The following is a 23510-nucleotide window of genomic DNA, read 5'->3' as shown; positions in this document are numbered from 1 at the left end:
ATTAATCTTACCCTTTCGGTTATATTCAACATTATTATATATATATATATATATATATATATATATATATATATATATATATATATATATATATATATGCGGAATATATATATATATATATATATGCGGAAAATCCACAGAGAAATGGGAAAGGAAGATGAACGTTTCGGCCGATTAAAGCCGTTGTCAACACCAGACTGAGGAAAGACTGAGAGAGAGAGAGAGAGAGAGAGAGAGAGAGAGAGAGAGAGAGAGAGAGAGAGAGCGCGAGAGAGAAAGAGAGAGCGAGAGAGAGAGAGAGAGAGAGCGAGAGAGAGAGCGCGAGAGAGAAAGAGAGAGCGAGAGAGAGCAAGAGAGAGAGAGCGAGAGAGAGCAAGAGAGAGGGAGTGTGTGGGGGTGTGTGTGTTGACAACAGCTTTAATCCGCTGAAACGTTCATCTTCCTTTCCCATTTCTCTGGATTTTCCGCATACAAATGATCAGTATTTCGTGATCGTCAATTGCATATTATAATATATATATATATATATATATATATATATATATATATATATATATATATATATATATATATATATATATATATATTATTAAATATGACCGAAAAAGTAAGATTAATAATTCTAACACGAATTTTCTCAATCTTTCGTACATTACGCTTCACTGTTGGAGGTAAATCAAAAATCAATTCTCCAAAATTCATTTTTATTTCTAGTCTGACGCGACACGGGCGCGTTTCGTAAAACTTATTACATTTTCAAAGACTTTTCAAAGACAAAATATATATATATACATATATTTACTTTATTTGAACTTTGTTACAAAAAAGGAGTTACATATGGGTTACAAAGATGGTTATCATAGGTTGTCGAGTTCTTCCAGCTCCTCAGATGGCGGGCAGGAACCCTGGATGCAGTGCGCATTTCCCCTCTGTATCGCCACACTGAGGCGCTGGAAAAGAAAGCTTGCAGCTCTTGGGTCCCTTGTCGTTTCAATGAGCCTAGAACCCAGTTGCTTCAAAAAACTGGTAGCACTTTTACCCCAGGCGCCGAGTGTCTCAGAAGCAATGGGGACAAAATTGTAGTGGTGATCCAGTTCTCTATACTTACGGGATTTGGCTGCTTCCCTGTGGGTGGCAGCGCCACCTGGTTGTGCAACACTGAGATTAATGTAGGTGTTAGCCAGGGTTGATACGCACGTGTAGTCCCATACCAACTGCTTACAGGATGATCTGGACAAACTGGAGGAATGGTCTAGAAAATGGCTACTAAAGTTCAACTCAGGAAAGTGTAATGTAATGAAATTAGGCGAAGGGAGCAGAAGGCTGAACACAAGGTACCATCTGAGAGGTGAAATCCTGCAAGAGTCAAATAGAGAAAGATCTGGGGTTGATATCACACCGAACCTGTCCTCAGAGGCCCACATTAAAATGATATCAGCGGCATGTGCTAGGTTGGCCAATATAAGAACTGCCTTTAGAAACTTGTGTAAGGAATCTTTCAGAACCCTGTGTACCACTTATGTCAGACCAATCCTGGATATGAAGATACTGCCTGGAGCCCATATCTAGTTAGACACAAGACAAAGTTAGATAAGATTCAGCGGTATGCCATCAGACTTGTCCCGGAACTGAGAGGTATGAGCTACGAGGAAAGGCTGAAGGAGCAGAACCTCACATCCCTGAAAAACAGAAGAGTAAGGGGAGACATGATAACCACCTACAAAATTCTCAGGGAAATTGACAGGATGGCCAAAGACAAACTCTTCAGCACGGTTGGGACACGAACAAGGGGACACAGGTGGAAACTTAGTACCCAGATGAGCCACAGAGACGTTAGAAAGAATTTTTTCAGTGTCAGAGTAGTTAACAAATGGAATACACTAGGAAGTGATGTAGTGGAGGCTGACTCCATACACAGTTTCAAATATAGGTATAAGAGCCCAGTAGGCTCAGGAATCTGTACACCAGTTGATTGACAGTTGAGAGGCGGGACCAAAGAGCCAAACCTGAACCCCCGCAAACACAATTAGGTGAGTACACACAGACAGCTTCCACAACACGCACCAGGGCTGTTGACCACCATCTCCCAGACGTCACACACCACTGCGGGCTACACCCCCCCCCCCCTCTCACCCCCCACATTGATCCTGTAATTACCCCCCCCCCCCCCCCCCCCCGCACCCCGCTCTAACATGCACTAAGGTCACCTCACCATGATGGTTTTCTTGACCTCACGCTCCACTAATCTAGAAACTCCCCTGTGGAAAAACCTTACCAATCTGGAGCCTGACCTTTAACCTATAGCACCCTAGGGGCCAAATTCCCGCCAACAGGCCTATCTCAGATGGGCGAGCAGCAGTGCAGTCAATTCCCGACTTTGGCCTCGCGGACCCAGGGTCTATTATCCCTCGAATATTGCGCCGCGGTGGTGCATAATGAAAAGGCGCCTGCAGTGGACTCCTGCCCATTGAGGTCGGGCCCACAACATCTTTACCACTGACATACATAGAAAGGTATCATGGAGGTGGCAGCAGCGTCGGCCACAGTGGCGTCGGCCATAGTGGCGTCGGCCACAGGAGCGTCGGCCACAGTGGCGCCGGCCCCTAGGGTGCTATAGGTTAAAGGTAAGGTTTTTCCACAGGGGAGTTTCTAGATTAGTGGAGCGTGAGGTCAAGAAAACCTTCATGGTGAGGTGACCTTAGTGCATGTTAGAGCGGGGTGCGGGGGGGGGGGTAATTACAGGATCAATGTGGGGGGTGAGAAGGGGGGGGGTGTAGCCCGCAGTGGTGTGTGACGTCTGGGAGATGGTGGTCAACAGCCCTGGTGCGTGTTGTGGAAGCTGTGTGTGTGTACTCACCTAATTGTGTTTGCGGGGGTTCAGGTTTGTCTCTTTGGTCCCGCCTCTCAACTGTCAATCAACTGGTGTACAGATTCCTGAGCCTACTGGGCTCTTATACCTATATTTGAAACTGTGTATGGAGTCAGCCTCCACTACTATCACTTCCTAGTGTATTCCATTTGTTAACTACTCTGACACTGAAAAAATTCTTTCTAATGACTCTGTGGCTCATTTGGGTACTAAGTTTCCACCTGTGTCCCCTTGTTCGTGTCCCAACCGTGCTGAAGAGTTTGTCTTTGGCCATCCTGTCAATTTCCCTGAGAATTTTGTAGGTGGTTATCATGTCTCCCCTTACTCTTCTGTTTTTCAGGGATGTGAGGTTCAGCTCCTTCAGCCTTTCCTCGTAGCTCATACCTCTCAGTTCCGGGACAAGTCTGATGGCATACCGCTGAATCTTATCTAACTTTGTCTTGTGTCTAACTAGATATGGGCTCCAGGCAGTATCTTCATATCCGGGATTGGTCTGACATAAGTGGTACACAGGGTTCTGAAAGATTCCTTACACAAGTTTCTAAAGGCAGTTCTTATATTGGCCAACCTAGCACATGCCGCTGATGATATCATTTTAATGTGGGCCTCTGAGGACAGGTTCGGTGTGATATCAACCCCAGATCTTTCTCTATTTGACTCTTGCAGGATTTCACCTCTCAGATGGTACCTTGTGTTCAGCCTTCTGCTCCCTTCGCCTAATTTCATTACATTACACTTTCCTGAGTTGAACTTTAGTAGCCATTTTCTAGACCATTCCTCCAGTTTGTCCAGGTCATCCTGTAGTCTCTGTCTATCTTCATCTGTCTTGATTCTTCTCATAATTTTTGCATCATCAGCAAATATTGAGAGGGACGAGTCCAAACCCTCTGGAAGCTTATATTGTCCCACAGTGTCCCACAGTGCCCTGTGGGACTCGGCTGGTGACATCTCGCCTCTCTGATGTCTCTCCCCTCACAGTTACTCGCTGTTTCCTGTTGCTTAGATACTCCCTTATCCACTGGAGCACCTTATCTCTTACTCTTGCCTGTTGCTCCAACTTTTGTATCAGTCTTGTGGGGTACTGTGTCAAAGGTTTTTGACAGTCCAAGAAAATGCAGTCTACCCACCCTTCTCTTTCTTGCCTATTTTTTGTTGCTTGGTCATAGAATTCTATTAAACCTGTAAGGCACGATTTACTATCTCTGAACCCATGTTGGTGGTGTGTCACAACTTTTTCCCTCCAGATGCTCTACGAGCCTTTTCCTCACGATCTTCTCCATCACCTTGCATGGTATATAAGTTTGGGAAACTAGCCTATAGTTCAGTGCCTCTTGCCTGTCACCCTTTTTGCATATATGGACTACATTAGGTGTCTTCCAACTTTCCTGTAGGTCTCCTGTTTCCAGTGACCTGTTATACACCATAGAGAGTGGCACACTTAGTGCCTCTGCACCTTCTTTTAGTATCCACGATGAGATTCTGTCAGGCCCAACAGCCTTTGTCACATTCAGCTCCAACAGATTCCTTTAGACCTCATCACTGGTGAGGTCAAATTACTCCAAGGTTGCTTGGTTTGCCTCATTAAGTGCAGGGGCTTCTCCCTATCAGTCTTCTCTGTGAAGACTTCCTGGAATCTCCTGTTGAGTTCTTCATACACCTCTATGTCAATCTCTGTGTATCTGTTCTCCCCTTCTCAGTTTCATCACTTGTTTCTTCACCGCTGTTTTCCTCCTGATTTGGCTGTGGCGTAGTTTTGGTTGGGGTCTTGGCTTTACTCGCAATGTCATTTTCATACTGTCTCTCTGCTTCTCTCCTCACTCTGAGGTACTCATTCCTGGCCCTCTGGTATCTCTCCCTGCTGTTCTATTATTCCTGTTGTTTCTCCATGTTCTTTTACTCAATTGCTTCACTACCTAACATTCCTGGTTGAACCATGGATTCTTCTGTTTTTTTTCGTTTATCTCCTTTTGGACTGGGATAAACTTGTTTGCAGCTAACTGGCATTTCTGGATTACAAAATCCATCATTTCCTGCACAGTCTTATCTCTGAGTTCTGTTTCCCATGGTATTTCCCTTAGGAAGTTCCTCATCTCATCATATTTTCCTCTTCGGTAATTTAGTCTTTTCCCTTCCGATCCCATCCTTGGATATGTTATCCCTACCTCCACCAAATACTCAAATATCAATACTCTGTAGTCAGTCATTTCTATTGAGGCTTCAAATTTGACTTCCCCTATTTCTGAATCATTCAATGTGAATATCAGGTCGAGTCTAGCTAGTTCGTCATTGCCTCTCATTCTTGTGGGTTCTCTGACGTGTTGGCTCAGAAAGTTCCTTGTTGTCACTTCCAAGAGTTTAGCTCCATGTATTTTCACCTCCATGTGAGTGCCAATTCTCCCAGTCTATCTTTCCATGATTGAAATCATCCATGATTAAGAGTCTGGAGCCACTCCTGCAGGCAACTGAAGCTGCTCTTTCCATTATATTATTGGTTGCCATGTTGTTCCTATCAAACTCCTGTCTGGATCTTCTGTCGTTTAGGGGAGGGTTGTAAATGACTGTAACTATTATCTTGGGTCCACCCATTGTCATAGTTCCTGTTATGTAATCTCTGAACCAGTCACAGCCCGGAATTTTCATCTCATCAAAACTCCAGTCTTTCCTTATCAACAGGGCCACTCCTCCACCTCCTCTCCCTTCCCTCTCTTTCCTTACTATATAGTAGTCTTTTGGAAACACAGCATCTGTTATGGCTCCTGACAATTTTGTTTCTATGAGTCCTATTACATCTGGGTTCTCTTCTTGCATCCTTTCTACCAGTTCACTTGCTTTATTGGTAATCCCATCGATGTTTGAGTACATTACCTTGAAGCTCACTTTCCTATATCCATTTTCACCCTCTTTCCCCACAAGTGTAAGAAGTTGTTCAATGGTCATTGCTACTTGGGTAGGCTCATCCTCCTGTGAGGTAGTTGTCAGGGGTTCAGGAGAAGATGAGGTGAGGGATGGAGGACTTAGGTCTTGCCCAGGCCTGCTTGGGACAGGAATAAGTCCTGGGAATGGAGGGGGCAGGGAATGCTCAGAGTTGGGGGCAGGGATTGCTCCAGGTGAGGACACGCCCTCCAGTGGGGTAGTTGACAGGGATTTGGGGGGTGGTGGGATGGGGGATGGAGGACTTAGGTCTCGCCTGGGTCTGCTTGGGACAGGAAGAAGACCAGGGGATGGGAAGCATGTGTAGAAGCATCGGAGTGTGTATATATGAATGCTACACAGTATTCATCTATGGACATCCATATATGGTGAAACACATGTGAAGAACCTCTCACACACACACAGCTCCCTGACAAGAGGGAGCCAGCTTAGCTTAGCTGCCAACACCCACACATCGTGTCAGCAAGGCGGACAGCCCGCCTGCTTTCATACCTCTCACTGTATTTCCCACTTCTATACTTCCCTTCACCTATGCCTCTCCTTCCTCTTTACTCCCCCCCCCAAAAAAAAGGGGGGATGGGAAGGCAGGGGATAATGGGGGTAAGGAGGGGGGAGGGAGGATTTGGGTGATAGGGTAGGCATTGTGCATAGGCAAGGAAGGATATGTGCTCGAGGTAGGGGGGCCTTATGGGGTGGTGAGTTGGGGTGTTGCAATCCCCTCTGGGGTTCCTGAATTGCTGTATTGGGGTTCCCCACTCCCTACTGGGATTGCTGGGTTGGAGGCTGAGGTTCCCTGGCTCCCTTCCCTCACCCTGCTTTTCCTTGCATCTGCTGCCCTTATTATCTCGTCTTTGGTCATGTCCCTCTGAAGGTATACATCTCTGTAATTCCTTGCATTTTCCAGTTTGCTGTGTGTGTGTGTGTGTGTGTGTGTGTGTGTGTGTGTGTGTGTGTGTGTGTACTCACCTATTTGTGCTTGCAGGGGTTGAGCTTTAGCTCTTTGGTCCCTCCTCTCAACTGTCAATCAACTGGTGTACAGATTCCTGAGCCTACTGGGCTCTATCATATCTACATTTGAAGCTGTGTATGGAGTTTTCCTCCACAACATCACTGCCATATATGTGTGTGTGTGTATTACTATTTTTATCTGTAGAATCGAGCTATTAGCTCTTGGACTCCGCCTTTCTAACCAATGTAAACATACAATGTGCGTGCGTGTGTGTGGTGCTGGAGGCGGGCACCCTCGTCAAACTTCCCCGCTATGTTTTCCCAGGAATATGTGCATCAATGAAGGACATTCAGGGAATCCTGCAAGGTAATTTCCTCCAGAGCTGACTGTGACTCAGCGCACCACTACACACGCGGTAGAGGCAGTGGGCCAGGGGGGGGCGTGGTGTGGGGGCTGGCCACTTTGGCCTTCCCGGCTCCCCCCCCCTCCCCCCATCCCCGCCACCCCCCCTCCCCCATCCCCGCCACCCCCCCTCCCCCCCACACACACACACTGAGTGTTAATGTTGGTGAAGGCGGTGTGGTGATGTGTGTATTCACCTAGTTATGCTTCCCAGGGTTGAGCTGTGTCTCTTACGGCCCGCCTCTCGACTGTCAATCAATCAACTGTTACTAACTCTCTCACACTGAGAACCTCAGAGTGAGAACAGAAGCAGAGAATATGAAAATGACATTGCGAATACTGGGGCAAGAGGTATACTGATACTGGTAAGAGGTATACTTAGTATACTGGTATACTAAAAATACTGCGAATTAAGAGGACAGGTTGGAACCACAGTCCCCAACACACATTTCCAGAGGGGTGTGGGGAACCCCCAACCAGCACCCCAGCTACCTAAAAGGGGGAGGGCAACACGCCCACCCACCTCCCTACAGAAACCATTCTCAACCTGAATCCTCCCTGTCCCCATTGAAATGCTCATTCAACCTTCCCTTCCCTCTCTCCCCATTCCCTCCCTGCCCCCCCCCCCCCTCCTTCCCTTGACCCTCACACCATCTCTCTCCCTGGCCCCCTTCCCTAGACCCCCCTACCCCTCTCCCAATACATGGAGTCCATATCTAGTCAAGCATAAGATTAAATTGGAGAAGGTTCAGAGGTTTTCCACCAAACTAGTGCCCGAGTTGAGTAATATGAGCTACGAGGAGAGACTACGGGAGCTAAACCTCACGTTACTAGAAGACAGAAGAGTTAAGGGAGACATGATCACATACACTATTCTCAGATGAATTGATAGGGTAAATAAAGACTTTATTTAGCACACGAGGCACACGCACTAGGGGACACAATGCAGTGATGTGGTGGAGGCTGATTCTTTACACAGTTTCAATTTTAGGTGAGTTCCTGAGCCCAGTAGGCTCAGGAACCTGTACACCAGTTGATTGACAGTTGAGAGTCGGGACGAAAGAGCCAGAGCTCAACCCCCACAAACACAACTAGGCGAGTACACTTTGATTGCACGAATTCACAATGGGACACATATTTAACTTACTTAAACCTTAACGTTTTATAGCGATGGTCAACGTGGGTTTTAAAAACCATTTAATCTTGATAGGTAACTGTTGTGAATGTAAGACTATACTGCTTTACTCTGGGACGAGAGATGGTTATAGTGGCGTTGTGACTGTAGTGCACAACTGTTGGTGGAGAATGTGGTGATGGTGGTTGTGGTGTGAGAGGAGAAGTGTATGTAATTGGTCATATTTGCCTCATATAAGCCAGTGTTGTGTGCGCCACCCACGTGCTCTCTCCCATCTTAATGCCTCCCGCCTACTCTCTCACTTGCCAAGACGTCACTTTATTCCAGTCTGAGATCACAGTAGCAACAGACGTCACCCAGGTGAGGCGTACTGAAGCAGGTGGCCTCCAGCTTGTTGGCGCACAGTAAGCTCCCCGCTGCTTCAAGTGCGTTTGTAAGCTGTTGAGGTCCTCAACACTCGGTCCTGTCGTCTCCAGTGTTTGTCTCTCTCTCTTCCCTCCTAGGCTTCCTTGGTACACACCCGGCTGCCTCCCCTTACCCTGGTACACACCCGGCTGCCTCCCCTTACCTGGGTACACACCCGGCTGCCTCCCCTTACCCGGGTACACACCCGGCTGCCTCCCCTTACCCTAGAACACACCCGGCTGCCTCCCCTTACCCTAGAACACTCACGGCTGCCTCCCCTTACCCTAGAACACTCACGGCTGCCTCCCCTTACCCTAGAACACTCACGGCTGCCTCCCCTTACCCTAGAACACTCACGGCTGCCTCCCCTTACCCTAGAACACTCACGGCTGCCTCCCCTTACCCTAGAACACTCACGGCTGCCTCCCCTTACCCTAGAACACTCACGGCTGCCTCCCCTTACCCTAAAGTCTGCCAGCTAAAAACGTACTAAAAAGCACAATAATGTGAGGTAAGCTGACATTTGAATATCTTATCCAGAGGACAGACGAATATTTTTGTAGACTCCGCCTGTGACGTCGTTGTTATGCGTCGTGTCATTATTATATAATTCTCGAGCAATTGTCTGGCGGCATTGTTTCTGTGTGCTCGCTCTCACGAGGTGTGAAGCTCGTGAGGAGCGAGGTAACACCCACTTCTCTGTCCCAAGAGAGAGAAGTGGGTGTTATTGTGCTGTGTCTCCAAGTGTCGACCAACAACAACCTGGTTTATCCACCTCAAATCTGCTGTGGTCACCTGTTGTTATAGATTCAGCTACTCGGAACAAGTTTCAAGTAGCACGGGCTATGGTGAGCCCGTAACTTACCTGGCACAGGAGCGGTGCTGGATGTGTGTGTGTGTGTGTGTGTGTGTGTGTGTGGTCACCTGTACACTGGTGATATTATGGCCCCTGTTGTCCCTCGCCCCAGCTTCTCACACACAAAAGTTACAGCCCCGCTCCTGTGTCAGGTAAGTCCACTACGGGCTCACCATAGCCCGTGCTACTTGGAACGTTTTGTTCCCAGTAGCTGAATCTTAAACAACGACAACTCAGCTTCTTAGTGCTTATCTTTTTCTTATCCCCCGTCCCAAGGAAGTAAATAATGGTGCGCCAAGCAAATGTTGGTGGTGTGTGTTGGTGAGGTGATATCCGGCAGACTGGGCAGGCGACTAGCGTTCAACCCCGGGCTGATGATGAACACTGACCTCAGTACAACCATTCCAACCTTATGCCACCAGACACTGTAAGAGTAATGGCTACACTCATATTGCTCCTCATCAACCTTGAGTAACAAGGAAGAAATGTCAGTCATGTAGGGTGTTGGGATATGGTATTGGAGACGAGCTGGCCGGATAGGAAACACGCACAGGCTCTAATGTCAACATTCCAGCAGCACCAACTCTAAACTGAGGATGAAAACATTTCTGCAGAAACTCTGAACTCTGACACATCCCATCAGCTGGCTGGAGCAGAGCTGCTGTTACCTGCTGCAGGCCGTCCACTTTCTGTACACACACACATCACCAGGCGTGGAAAACAGATAACACAGCCTGCGACTACTCCTATCCGGTGGTCGCCGGTCGGCCGAGCGGACAGCACGCTGGACTTGTGATCCTGTGGTCCTGGGTTCGATCCCAGGCGCCGGCGAGAAACATTGGGTAGAGTTTCTTTCACCCTATGCCCCTGTTACCTAGCAGTAAAATAGGTACCTGGGTGTTAGCCAGCTGTCAGGGGCTGCTTCCTGGGGGTGGAGGCCTGGTCGAGGACCGGGCCGCGGGGACACTAAAAAGCCCCGAAATCATCTCAAGATAACGTCAAGATAGATCCGTATGCTCCGGAAGACTGGCACCAATCCCACAAAAGCAACCAAATGTAAATATTGTTGACCAAGTGTACATTCCCACAATAAATTCCGGCAGGTAAGGAACCACTTGCCATTGACAGATGCGGCCAGAGCACGTCTTATGAAGATAATTTAATAGCATTAAGGCCCATCATATAAACAAGTTAACACATATGTGAGAGCCAGCCCGTGTTGCTCCCGCCGCTGCCTTCTAAGTGTGTACTTGTGGCTCATAGTTGATGACTGGTGATGACGGCAGCTGTTGGGAAATCAATCACGTACTCATGAGGTATTCACCCCCCCCCCATCCCCCCCCCCCCCCGAAGGGATTCTTTGTAGTTTTCACGCCATTATATTATTGTTTATTTTTCAAAATTCGCTGTTTCCAGTTGATATCCGGAGGACGTCTTGAAACGCAAGCCTGGACACTTTGTTGAGTCTTGTTCCTTCCTGTTAGTACAGTCTAGACTCGTTTAAATAATCATCGGGTTGGAGACCCTTCAGTGATGATATATTTTCAAACTTCTTATTTTCAAATGCGTTAATTTATTTATATATATAAGGGAGAATAACCTCCTCAAGGTAGAAGTGTCCAAGGCTGGAGGCCACATGCTTGGCCTCACCCAAATTTGCAGGGTGAATGAAGATGGGTATGGTATTGTCATAGGCAGGTCGGGGTCGGCGCTATGACGACCCCCGACGAAATCTGTGGACTTTGCCTTGCGAAGTCCCTATTCTATTAATTTACATCACCCTGGAATATATATAAATTCATAGCAAGGACTGACACATACGGGTGAAGGTAAATGCCCATTTCGATCCAAACAACGTGTCTATTTGTACTCACCTATTTGTGCTTGCGGAGGTTGAACTGTGTCTCTTTGGTCCCGCCTCTCAACTGTCAATCTACTGGTGCACAGATTCCTGAGCCTATTGGGCTCTATCAAATCTACACTTGAAACTGTGTATGGAGTCAGCCTCCACCACATTACTTCCTAATGCATTCCATTTGTCAACCACTCTGACACTAAAAAAGTTCTTTCTAATATCTCTAATGTGTGTGTGTGTGTGTGTGTGTGTGTGTGTGTGTGTGTGTGTGTGTGTGTGTGTGTGTGTGTGTGTGTGTGTGCACGCTCGTGTATAGCGAACCCCGACTGCTGTTAATAATGGCAGCAAATGTTTTGGCAAATCAATTTAGTTAAGTTAGTCCAAGGCAGGAGTCGTTTTCTTTTCTCATGCAGCAGAAAATGTCGTAAAAGCAAATGAGTTTCTTAAGGGCGACTGTAGTATATGTTTCCTTCTCCTCTCTTTGCTGGCTGCAATGCACACTCTAATATTGCACCATTTGGTCACCACTTGGTCCGGGAGACATCTCCCGTCACGCAGGGTGCTGTTGCGCCTCCACAGATCTCCAGTATCATCTTTTGATACTGGTAATGGCTCGAAAGGGCCACCACTTACGGGCTATTCATGCCCGTGCCACCTCTTGGGTGGCTTAATCTTCATCAATCAATCAATCTCTAATATTCTTAGGGTTCTCGTTATCATAGACACTTATTGAAATATTTGTGGTTGTTGTTGCCCCTTCAAGCTGTGGGAAGCATGGCCGGGACTTAATATTGAGCGCGGCAGAGGGAGCTCTAGCTCTTCAGCCCCGCCTCCTAGCCTTCTTGTACCTGTTTTTCTTTTTAATGGCTAACATTGGAGATCTTTGTCGTATGTGGCCTTAAAGTTGTGTAAGGAGTATAAGTATAAGTGCTATAAGTATAAGTTGTATAAGTGCTTCTACCACTTACCTGGTTGATACCTGGTTGATGGGGTTCTGGGAGTTCTTCTACTCCCCAAGCCCGGCCCGAGGCCAGGCTTGACTTGTGAGAGTTTGGTCCACCAGGCTGTTGCTTGGAGCGGCCTGCAGGCCCACATACCCACCACAGCCCGGTTGGTCCGGCACTCCTTGGAGGAAACAATCTAGTTTCCTCTTGAAAATGTCCACGGTTGTTCCGGCAATATTTCTTATGCTTGCTGGGAGGACGTTGAACAACCGCGGACCTCTGATGTTTATACAGTGTTTATACAGACGTATACAGTGTTTATGCAGTTTATACAGACTTGTTTCAGTACATTGCACTTGTTGGCCACAAGATGGGGCGCGACAACCCCGTGTCCAGCTGTACTTTGCACGGTACAGTGGCTGCCTGTCCCGCAGGGTCGTGCTCCTGGAAGTTACAGATGGACCAGTGACAGTGTCCGGCCCTGCGCGCTCGAATAAGCACTAGCAGTGACACCGATAAACTCGTAAGAACCGTTTTGCAGGTAAAAAAGTTGATTCGAGCAAGACGGGTGAAGAGGGGCTCCTGATGCAATTTCCATTCACCTTACACTTGCTGGTGTTGAACTCTAGCAGCTATTTCTCGGACCAGCTCTGCCACCTGTTCAAGTCATCCTGGAGAATCTTAAAGTCCTCATCTGCCTCAACCCTCAATAGTTTCTCATCATCTGCAAACATTGACATATAAGACTCAACTCCTGCAGTCAAGTCGTTTCCATAAATGAGGAATAATATGGGACCCAACACTGATCCTTGAGGGACCCCGCTTGTTACTCTACTCCGTTGAGGCTGGGCGCCTGACAGCTGAATGGACGGCGCTTAGGATTCGTAGTCCTGTGGTTCCGGGTTCAATCCCCGGTGGAGACGGAAATGGGCAAAATGTTTCTTTCACTCTGATGCCCCTGTTACCTAGCAGTAAATAGGTACCTGGGAGGTAGACAGCTGCTACGGGCTGCTTCCTGGGGGTGTGTAACAAAAAAGAGGCCTGGTCGAGGACCGGGCCGCGGGGACGCTAAGCCCCGAAATTATCTCAAGATAACCACCCCGCTTATTTCTCTACGCCAGAGAAACCTCACTGTCACTTTCTGACACCTGCCTGTTAGGTAATTCCTTACCCATGATAGTGCGTTTCCGTCTACTCCCGGAGGAGCCGGGAGCCGGTCGGCCGAGCGGACAGCACACTGGACTTGTGATCCTGTGGTCCTGGGTTCGATCCCAGGCGCCGGCGAGAAACAATGGGCAGTTTCTTTCACCCTATGCCCCTGTTACCTAGCAGTAAAATAGGTACCTGGGTGTTAGTCAGCTGTCACGGGCTGCTTCCTGGGGGTGGAGGCCTGGTCGAGGACCGGCCGCGGGGACACTAAAAGCCCCGAAATCATCTCAAGATAACCTCAAGATAACCCCCCGCCTGTCTCTCAAGTTTGTATAGTAACCTCCTGTGTGGTACTGTATCAAAGGCTTTTTGGCAGTCCACAAATAGGCAATTGCCCGTCCGGTCGGACTTGTTGGGGGGGGGAGCCGGTCGGCCGAGCGGACAGCACGCTGAACTTGTGATCCTGTGGTCCTGGGTTCGATCCCAGGGCGCTGGTTAGAAACAATGGGCAGAGTTTCTTTCACCCTATGCCCTGTTACCTAGAAGTAAAATAGGTACCTGGGTGTTAGTCAGTTGTCACGGGCTGCTTCCTGGAGGTGGAGGCCTGGTCGAGGACCGGGCCGCGGGGACACTAAAGCCCCGAAATCATCTCAAGATAACCCACTCCCGCAGGTACCTTTTGGGCAGCTCAGGTGGACAGGGAGGGGAAGGGGGGCGGCGTGAAATTGAAATAAGTTTATTGAGGTAAAATACACACAAAGGGATGAGGTAGCTCAAGCTATTCTCACCCCGTTCAGTGCATCGTGTTCATACATGCGTAGACTCACATCACAAACAATAAACATATTACCAAACATTCTGAGAGATAAACATCTACATTTCCTAAGGGCGGCTTGAGATCTGGAGAAACCATTTCTTTGCCACCCCCCACCCACCCCCAGACCCCCCCTCCCCACCAACAGAAGACGCCCCCTCCTCTCTCTCTCTCAAAATAAACATTCGTATAGGATTCCCCAAAAGCTGGGTGTTAGAGAGGAAAGTATAAGATGGTTGGGCAGGAGTGTGGCAGCAGCCGGTGAGTGATGGGTGATCACCACACAATACCCAGAGTGTGTGAGAGCAGCACGGAGAGAGGGAGGGAGAGGTGCCCGCCCTGCCTGGTTCCAAGAATATCACTTGGTTCAATACTTGCTGCGAATGGGTTTAAACATCATTCGCGCTGTGGTATTGGTGGTGTGTAAATTTGGTTGTCTTGGGCAGTGGTAGGCGTTAAGTTGGTGTTGATGTCCACCCTTGCCTTGTGTGTGTGTGTGTGTGTGTGTGTGTGTGTGTGTGTGTGTGTGTGTGTGTGTGTGTGTGTGTTTACTAGTTGTGTTTTTGCGGGGGTTGAGCTTTGCTCTTTCGGCCCGCCTCTCAACTGTCAATCAACTGTTTACTAACTACCTTTTTTTTCCACACCACACACACCCCAGGAAGCAGCCCGTGACAGCTGACTAACTCCCAGGTACCTATTTACTGCTAGGTAACAGGGGCACTTAGGGTGAAAGAAACTTAGCCCATTTGTTTCTGCCTCGTGCGGGAATCGAACCCGCGCCACAGAATTACGAGCCCTGCGCGCTATCCACCAGGCTACGAGGCCCCTGTGTGTGTGTGTGTGTGTGTGTGTGTGTGTGTGTGTGTGTGTGTGTGTGTGTGTGTGTGTGTGTGTACTTACCTAATTGTGCTTGCGGAGGTTGAGCTCTGGCTCTTTGGTAAATTTCATGTGTGTGTGTGTTGGTTCATATATAAACTAGTTGCTGATTGTAATGTTGACTGTACATTATACACTTGTCGATAATAATAATAATAGGTTTCCTTGTGTATTCTAGGTGAGTAAGGATGAGGCGTTGTGGTGGCGCCGAGGGCTGCTTGCTTGCTGTTGTCAGGTGAGATGGTTGTTGCTGCTGCTGCTGCTGCTGCTGCTGCTGCTGCTGCTGGTGGTGGTGGTGGTGGATGTTGCTAATACTAGTGGTAGTAAATGTTGGTGATGGTGGTAATGGTAGGTGATGGTGGGTGGTGGTGATGGTGGGTGGTTGTCATGGTAGATATTGGAGATGGGAGGTGGTCAGTCCGTCCTCCTAAGGTTTCCCCAACGTCAAGAAAACGGTCAATATAGTCATCTCCTAACCTACCAGAGGACCTAAAACAGAAAACGGAACAGTACGCCAACTTCGCCAGCCACTTTCCATTTTCTAGTACGTCAATTTCTTGGCCTTATGTAACGCATACGTGCTAAAAGCGACGTTCAGTGTGGGAGGAGAGGTTGTGACCTGGTAGTGATGACCACCCCACTCTGGTGACCGCGTGTGTCAACACTGCTAATAGAGAGATTACCGTGCGGAATACAAATAACCCAACTTGCCTTTAATTTCATGTGAGGATTTAGTTAATTGGTTGATAACGACGCGTTGCCAGGCTAATATTTCGGGCCGCCCTCCCGAGCGTTGACAACCTCACTAAACTGATGTACTAAATTTGTCGAACTTAATCCAGGACCCGCGAACAGAAAACGGGAGACTGTGTAATGTTGGACTCGCGAACAGAAAACGGGAGACCGTGTAATGTTTGCGAGTCGCTATGATTTTTAGTTCATAACTTTTCGGCCTTATGGAATTTATTCGTCAAAATGGGATATAGTATTCAAGAGGACGGGTTGAATAATTATCCTCTAAGACTAGTACTCATCTATTTGTGCTTGCGGGGGTTGAGCTCTGGCTCTTTGGTCCCGCCTCTCACCTGTCAATCTACTGGAGTACAGATTCATGAGCTTCTCGAGCTCTATCATGTCTACATTTAAAACTGTGTATGGAGTCAGCCTCCACCACATATCTAGTTGTGCTTGCGGGAGTTGAGCTCTGGCTCTTTGGTTCCGCCTCTCACCTGTCAATCTACTGGTGTACAGGTTCCTGAGCCTACTGGAGTGCCTACATGTACATTAAGGCGTGTGGTTGAACTTGGTGCACTGTTGACTAGGGGGTGAGTAATGACTCTCCACAGTCGCTGGGCTGTGGTGGGTATGCGGGCCGCTCCAAGCAACAGCCTGGTGGACCAAACTCTCACAAGTCAAGCCTGGCCTCGGGCCGGGCTTGGGGAGTAGAAAAGCTCCCAGAACCCCATCAACCAGGTATCAACCAGGCCAGATTCAGAATCGAAAATTGTATTCGTAATTTCTAGGTACAAATCATTACAGTAGTGATTGAACTAAACAGGTGTACAACAGTTGAAATCAATCCCCCATTTTTGGCATAGTGAGTGATATTTAGCTTACACTTTCAAATGGGAGATATATTAGAAACAGTGTTGTTCACCATTAGAGCGTGTTCACCATTAGAGCGTGTTCACCATTAGAGCGTGTTCATCATTAGAGCGGTAAGACACATATTGGCCCAGTATATATCACAAAATTAGCACGACAAAGACAATCTGAAGAACTAACTAATCATGCCCATGGAGGAATATATAGCGTGTACACCCTCAGCATTCTAACTCAATAAATTCAAGAACTATCCCGGATCAAAGTTACTCCCTAACACAGCTAATGCAACATAGATCTAACTCCAGTAGGAATCAAAATGTCTGTGAGTAAGCCATCTAAGGGTTGGTGGGGGTGAGAGGGGTTGAGCAGTGTGGTGGTGAGAGGGGTTGAGCAGTGTGGGGGTGGTGGTGGTGAGAGGGGTTGAGCAGTGTGGGGGTGGTGTTGGTGAGAGGGGTTGAGCAGTGTGGGGGTGGTGTTGGTGAGAGGGGTTGAGCAGTGTGGGGGTGGTGGTGGTGAGAGGGGTTGAGCAGTGTGGGGGTGGTGGTGGTGAGAGGGGTTGAGCAGTGTGGGGGTGGTGGTGGTGAGAGGGGTTGAGCAGTGTGGGGGTGGTGTTGGTGAGAGGGGTTGAGCAGTGTGGGGGTGGTGTTGGTGAGAGGGGTTGAGCAGTGTGGGGGTGGTGGTGGTGAGAGGGGTTGAGCAGTGTGGGGGTGGTGTTGGTGAGAGGGGTTGAGCAGTGTGGGGGTGGTGGTGGTGAGAGGGGTTGAGCAGTGTGGGGGTGGTGTTGGTGAGAGGGGTTGAGCAGTGTGGGGGTGGTGGGGGTGAGAGGGGTTGAGCAGTGTGGGGGTGAGAGGGGTTGAGCAGTGTGGTGGTGAGAGGGGTTGAGCAGTGTGGGGGTGGTGGTGGTGAGAGGGGTTGAGCAGTGTGGGGTTGGTGGTGGTGAGAGGGGTTGAGCAGTGTGGGGTTGGTGGTGGTGAGAGGGGTTGAGCAGTGTGGGGGTGGTGGTGGTGAGAGGGGTTGAGCAGTGTGGGGGTGGTGGTGGTGAGAGGGGTTGAGCAGTGTGGGGGTGGTGGTGGTGAGAGGGGTTGAGCAGTGTGGGGTTGGTGGTGGTGAGAGGGGTTGAGCAGTGTGGGGGTGGTGGTGGTGAGAGGGGTTGAGCAGTGTGGGGTTGGTGGTGGTGAGAGGGGTTGAGCAGTGTGGGGGTGGTGGTGGTGAGAGGGGTTGAGCAGTGTGGGGTTGGTGGTGGTGAGAGGGGTTGAGCAGTGTGGGGGTGGTGGTGGTGAGAGGGGTTGAGCAGTGTGGGGGTGGTGTTGGTGAGAGGGGTTGAGCAGTGTGGGGGTGGTGGTGGTGAGAGGGGTTGAGCAGTGTGAGGGTGGTGTTGGTGAGAGGGGTTGAGCAGTGTGGGGTTGGTGGTGGTGGTGAGTATGGGGGAAGGGCAAAGCTGTGACAATCAAGGAGGTTGTGGTAGCAGTATTACCGCAGGTAACAGGAGCCTTGCTCGCGTATAATGTGTGGACCACTAAGAGTGGCCGCTTATTGTTTACTTGTGGGATAAAATGTCGACTACTTTTTGTCCGGGTGTCTCATATATGTGTGAGAGTGTGTGGTGGTGGTGTACGCGAGCGGTGAGGAATGTGCACGGCACACACGACCTTGCCATGACTGGTTCTTGAACAAGAGGGCACAGGTGGAAGCATAACTTGCCAGGACAGCAATAGAAAATTTATTTATTTATTTATTTATTTATATATATACAAGAAGGTACATTGGGTTTGTGAGAATACATTGGATAGTACAGTATTTACATTCTTGTAAAGCCACTAGTACGCACAGCGTTTCGGGCAGAAATGGAAATGGAAAATGGAAAGAATGTGTTTAGAGTAATGAACAAGTGGAATGCCGTGTGCAGTTAAATGGTAGAGGCAGACGCCATTCACATCTCCAAATGTAAATACTGCATCACAAAGTCCGTTTGGCTCAGAAACCTGTAAAGAAGTGGTGAGAGGCGGGACTAAACAGCCCCGAGAACAACTTCATCCAGCACAGTTGAGGAGTGCACCCTTAACCACCCACACCTTAACTCCCACCACACCCCGTGCCCAGGTGTCGTGGCCTCACCTACCCAGTAACTCGCCTTCTTTTTCCTCTCTCTTTTTATAGGGCCTTGGTGCCTCGTTCTTGAGAGATCCGACCCCAAGTTACGGTGAAGTTATCAGGAACGGAGGAGCAGTACTACACAACCAGACAGGGAAGGGGGTTAAACAACACTACACAACACCACCACCAAATGTACTTAAATATGTACATATACACTGAATATACATATGCAATATATCACAGATAATACCCTACCTAGTGTCTACCTTGTGTAGCTTCCGGGGGATCAACAGCCTCGCGGCCCTGTCTCCGATCAGGCCTCCCGGTTGGTCGTCTGGTCAACTAAGGCTGTTGGACGCGGCTGCTCGCAGCCTGACGAATGAATCACAGCCTGCTTGATCAACTATTCTTTGGAGGTGTTTGTAGAGTTCTCTCTTGAACTCTGTGAGGGGTCGGCCAGTTATGTCCCTTATGTGTAGTGGAAGCGTGTTGAACAGTCTCGGGCCTCTGATGTTGATAGTTCTCCCTCAGCGTGCCTATTGCACCTCTACATTTCAACGGGGGTATTCTGCACATCTTGCCATGTCTACTGGTCTCATGTGATTGGACAACCCGTCGTCTTAAAAATAATGTCGCTTTTCGCTGGTATGCGCGATATGGCCAAATTTGGACATAATTTGAAATGAAATCGACTCACAAAAGTGACGTACTGTCCCGTTTTCTGTTTGAGTCGTCCGGCTTACTCGGTAAGGTTAGGAGAGGAAACTTTCAATTAACGTTTTTCATAACGTTTTGAAACTTTATGAGAATTTCCTGCCCACCTATCAGAGGACCCTTAACTTACTGTTGTTGAAAAAAAAAATCCCAAATTTATTTAATTTTTTTTTTTTTCATTTTCAAATTACGTCCACTTTCGGCCATACTAATAAACGGCCAAAAGCGACGTTATTTTTAAGAGGACAGGTTGATTACCAGTTCCTCTGCTATCTTCCACGTGTAGATTATTATGTATCTCTCCCGCCTGCGCTCTAGAGATTACACATTTCGAACTCTTAATCGGTTCCAATAATATGACTTATAGAGTGGATTCTGGCGGTAATGGATATCTGCTCGCTCTCTAGGTCAGCAATTTCTTCGGCTCTGAATGGGGCTGTTAGTGTGCAACAATATTCCACCCTAGAGAGCACTAGTGAGATGGTCAGAGGGTGTGGGTGAGTGACTGGTATTCCACACATTTTAAGCCCGCTTCTTCCTGACTGGCTGTATGTAGTCGCAGCCTTCAGCAAGACCAACGTCCAGTGAGTAGAGTAGGCTGGAGTCTCCAGGAAGGTCAAACTCCAGGAAGGTCAGACGCCAGGCAGGTCAGACGCCAGGCAGGTCAGACGCCAGGAAGGTCAGACGCCAGGCAGGTCAGACGCCAGGCAGGTCAGACGCCAGGCAGGTCAGACGCCAGGAAGGTCAGACGCCAGGCAGGTCAGACGCCAGGAAGGTCAGACGCCAGGCAGGTCAGACGCCAGGAAGGTCAGACGCCAGGCAGGTCAGACGCCAGGCAGGTCAGACGCCAGGCAGGTCAGACGCCAGGGTCAGACGCCAGGAAGGTCAGACGCCAGGCAGGTCAGACGCCAGGCAGGTCAGACGCCAGGCAGGTCAGACGCCAGGCAGGTCAGACGCAAGGCAGGTCAGACGCCAGGCAGGTCAGACGCCAGGCAGGTCAGACGCCAGGCAGGTCAGACGCCAGGCAGGTCAGACGCCAGGCAGGTCAGACGCCAGGCAGGTCAGACGCCAGGCAGGTCAGACGCCATGCAGGTCAGACGCCAGGCAGGTCAGACGCCAGGCAGGTCAGACGCCAGGCAGGTCAGACGCCAGGCAGGTCAGACGCCAGGCAGGTCAGACGCCAGGCAGGTCAGACGCCAGGCAGGTCAGACGCCAGGAAGGTCAGACGCCAGGAAGGTCAGACGCCAGGCAGGTCAGACGCCAGGCAGGTCAGACGCCAGGCAGGTCAGACGCCAGGCAGGTCAGACGCCAGGCAGGTCAGACGCCAGGAAGGTCAGACGCCAGGCAGGTCAGACGCCAGGCAGGTCAGACGCCAGGCAGGTCAGACGCCTTATATTAGCATCTTATATTAGCCTTATATATTTATATTAGCATCACAGGGGCTGGATTTATAATCAATGTTTATTGGGGTTGTGCGTCAGTGTTGGTACGCCTGGACGTGTGTTGCCACACCATGAGTGCATGGCACATGTGGTGTACCTGGGCGCTCGTGTTTGGTATGGTTGTGTGCCATTATGGCCAGATGGCACCATTGGTATGGCACTCCCTGTTGTAGGAATCCAATTCTAATGTTATTGTCGCGGGTCACACCAGGCGGTGGCACTAGCTAGTGGTGGAGGCAGATGTGTTGTGGTGGAGGCAGGTGTGTTGTGGTGGAGGAAGGTGTGTTGTGGTGGTAGAGAGGAAGGGTGTCGCTATCTCCGTCCTTGTCACCGGATGTTTGATTTGTTGGACCCTCTGGCCTTATCCGCACCTCCGCTAATAACACACTTTATCTCTTCTACATCCCCCCCCTTCCCCCCTTCTCTCTCTCTCTCTCTCTCTCTCTCTCTCTCTCTCTCTCTCTCTCTCTCTCTCTCTCTCTCTCTCTCTCTCTCTCTCTCTCTCTCTCTCTCTCTCTCTCTCTCTCTCTCTCTCTCTCTCTCTCTCTCTCTCTCTCTCTCTCTCTCTCTCTCTCTCTCTCTCTCTCTCTCTCTCTCTCTCTCTCTCTCTCTCTCTGTCTGTCTGTCTGTCTGTCTGTCTGTCTGTCTGTCTCTCTCTCTCTCTCTCTCTCTCTCTCTCTCTCTCTCTCTCTCTCTCTCTCTCTCTCTCTCTCTCTCTCTCTGTCTCTCTGTCTCTCTGTCTCTCTCTCTCTCTGTCTCTCTCTCTGTCTCTCTCTCTCTCTGTCTCTCTCTCTCTCTCTCTCTCTCTCTCTCTCTCTCTCTCTCTCTCTCTCTCTCTCTCTCTCTCTCTCTCTCTCTCTCTCTCTGTCTCTCTGTCTCTCTGTCTCTCTCTCTCTCTCTCTCTCTCTCTCTCTCTCTCTCTCTCTCTCTCTCTCTCTCTCTCTCTCTCTCTCTCTCTCTCTCTCTCTCTGTCTCTCTGTCTCTCTCTCTCTCTCTCTCTCTCTCTCTCTCTCTCTCTCTCTCTCTCTCTCTCTCTGTCTCTCTCTCTGTCTCTCTCTCTCTCTCTCTCTCTCTCTCTGTCTCTGTCTCTCTGTCTCTCTGTCTCTCTGTCTCTCTCTCTCTCTCTCTCTCTCTCTCTCTCTCTCTCTCTCTCTCTCTCTCTCTCTCTCTCTCTCTCTCTCTCTCTCTCTCTCTCTCTCTCTCTCTCTGTCTCTCTGTCTCTCTGTCTCTGTCTCTCTCTCTCTCTCTCTCTCTCTCTCTCTCTCTCTCTCTCTCTCTCTCTCTCTCTCTCTCTCTCTCTCTCTCTCTCTCTGTCTCTCTGTCTCTCTGTCTCTCTGTCTCTCTGTCTCTCTGTCTCTCTGTCTCTCTCTCTCTCTCTCTCTCTCTCTCTCTCTCTCTCTCTCTCTCTCTCTCTCTCTCTCTCTCTCTCTCTCTCTCTCTCTCTCACCAGGAAGAGCAGTTGCTCTTAGCACAAAAAGTGTTTTTAGTATATGAGGTCTCGGGAAGGTCTGATCATAGATGTGTCTGATCACTTTTTGTTGGAGAGTGATTCTTGTGGTTGTTGGTGGTGTCTCATGGATCTCATAGTCACAGGTGGTGTTTACTGCTTCATGGAGTTCTTCTGGGTCTGGGACATACAGGTGCTTCACACAGCTGCCTTCTGGCCAGGTAGCTGAGCCTGGTTTTCACTGGCATCATGTTGAGAGTCCCATGGATCTGGGGCCAGATTCACGAAGCCGTCAAGCAAGCACTTACGAACCTGTCCACCTTTTCTCAATCTTTGGCGGCTTTGTTTACACTTATTAAACAGTTAATGAGCTCTGAAGCACCAGGAGGCTGTTTATAACAATAACAACAGTTGATTGGCAAGTTTTCATGCTTGTAAACTGTTTAATAATTGTAACTAAAGCCGTCAAAGTTTGAGAAAAGATGTACACGTTCGTAAGTGCTTGCGTAACTGCTTCGTGAATCTGGCCCCTGGTGTGTTGTTACCCCTGTCCGCCAGCGTCAGGCCCGCCACCAAGCGGAGTTCTTTGTTTTGGACCCGTTGGATCGTCCGCATGTTGGTCTTGTTGGTGAGGTTCAGGGGGGGACATGATATTACAGGCTTGGCCTTATAATCATTCTGGACAGGTGGAGCTTGACGTGGGATGCGGCTTGTCTGCAGCAGAACAGCCTCGTCAGTGATCCCTTTGCCATCGCTGTCTTCTCGGAGACATACTGGCTGGAGTTAAGTAGGCTGTTGAAGTTGTATCCGAGCACTGTGTTGGAGTTGAAGATGGCTATGGGTTCGCCCCTGGGCCTTACCCCCCCCCCCCCTCGTCTTCGATTGAATTGGCCATACAGCCAACAGTGTCTATCATTTGTATACTTTGTAGATGACACTAGGATTTTTATGAGTAGGCAACATGGAGGACACGGCAAACCTCCGATCAGATGTAAATCAGGTCTTTCTATGGGCTACAGAAAA

At 49.1% G+C, this 23510-nt stretch overlaps 1 protein-coding gene across 1 annotated transcript in view; it reads left to right on the top strand.

The window, feature by feature from the left end:
- The window catches only part of LOC138353186 (uncharacterized), a 61635-nt gene that overhangs the window by 20482 nt on the left and 17643 nt on the right, over positions 1 to 23510 (top strand). The window contains exon 4 of the mRNA XM_069306059.1: positions 1503 to 1635. Within this exon, the coding sequence (XP_069162160.1) occupies positions 1503 to 1635 (133 nt within the window). The remainder of the gene's footprint in view (positions 1 to 1502; positions 1636 to 23510) is intronic.

This window comes from Procambarus clarkii, chromosome 56, assembly GCF_040958095.1.
Source record: "Procambarus clarkii isolate CNS0578487 chromosome 56, FALCON_Pclarkii_2.0, whole genome shotgun sequence".
NCBI classification, from domain to species: domain Eukaryota; kingdom Metazoa; phylum Arthropoda; class Malacostraca; order Decapoda; family Cambaridae; genus Procambarus; species Procambarus clarkii.
Note: the sequence above shows the minus strand (reverse complement) of the source record. Positions and strands in the feature narration are given on the sequence as shown.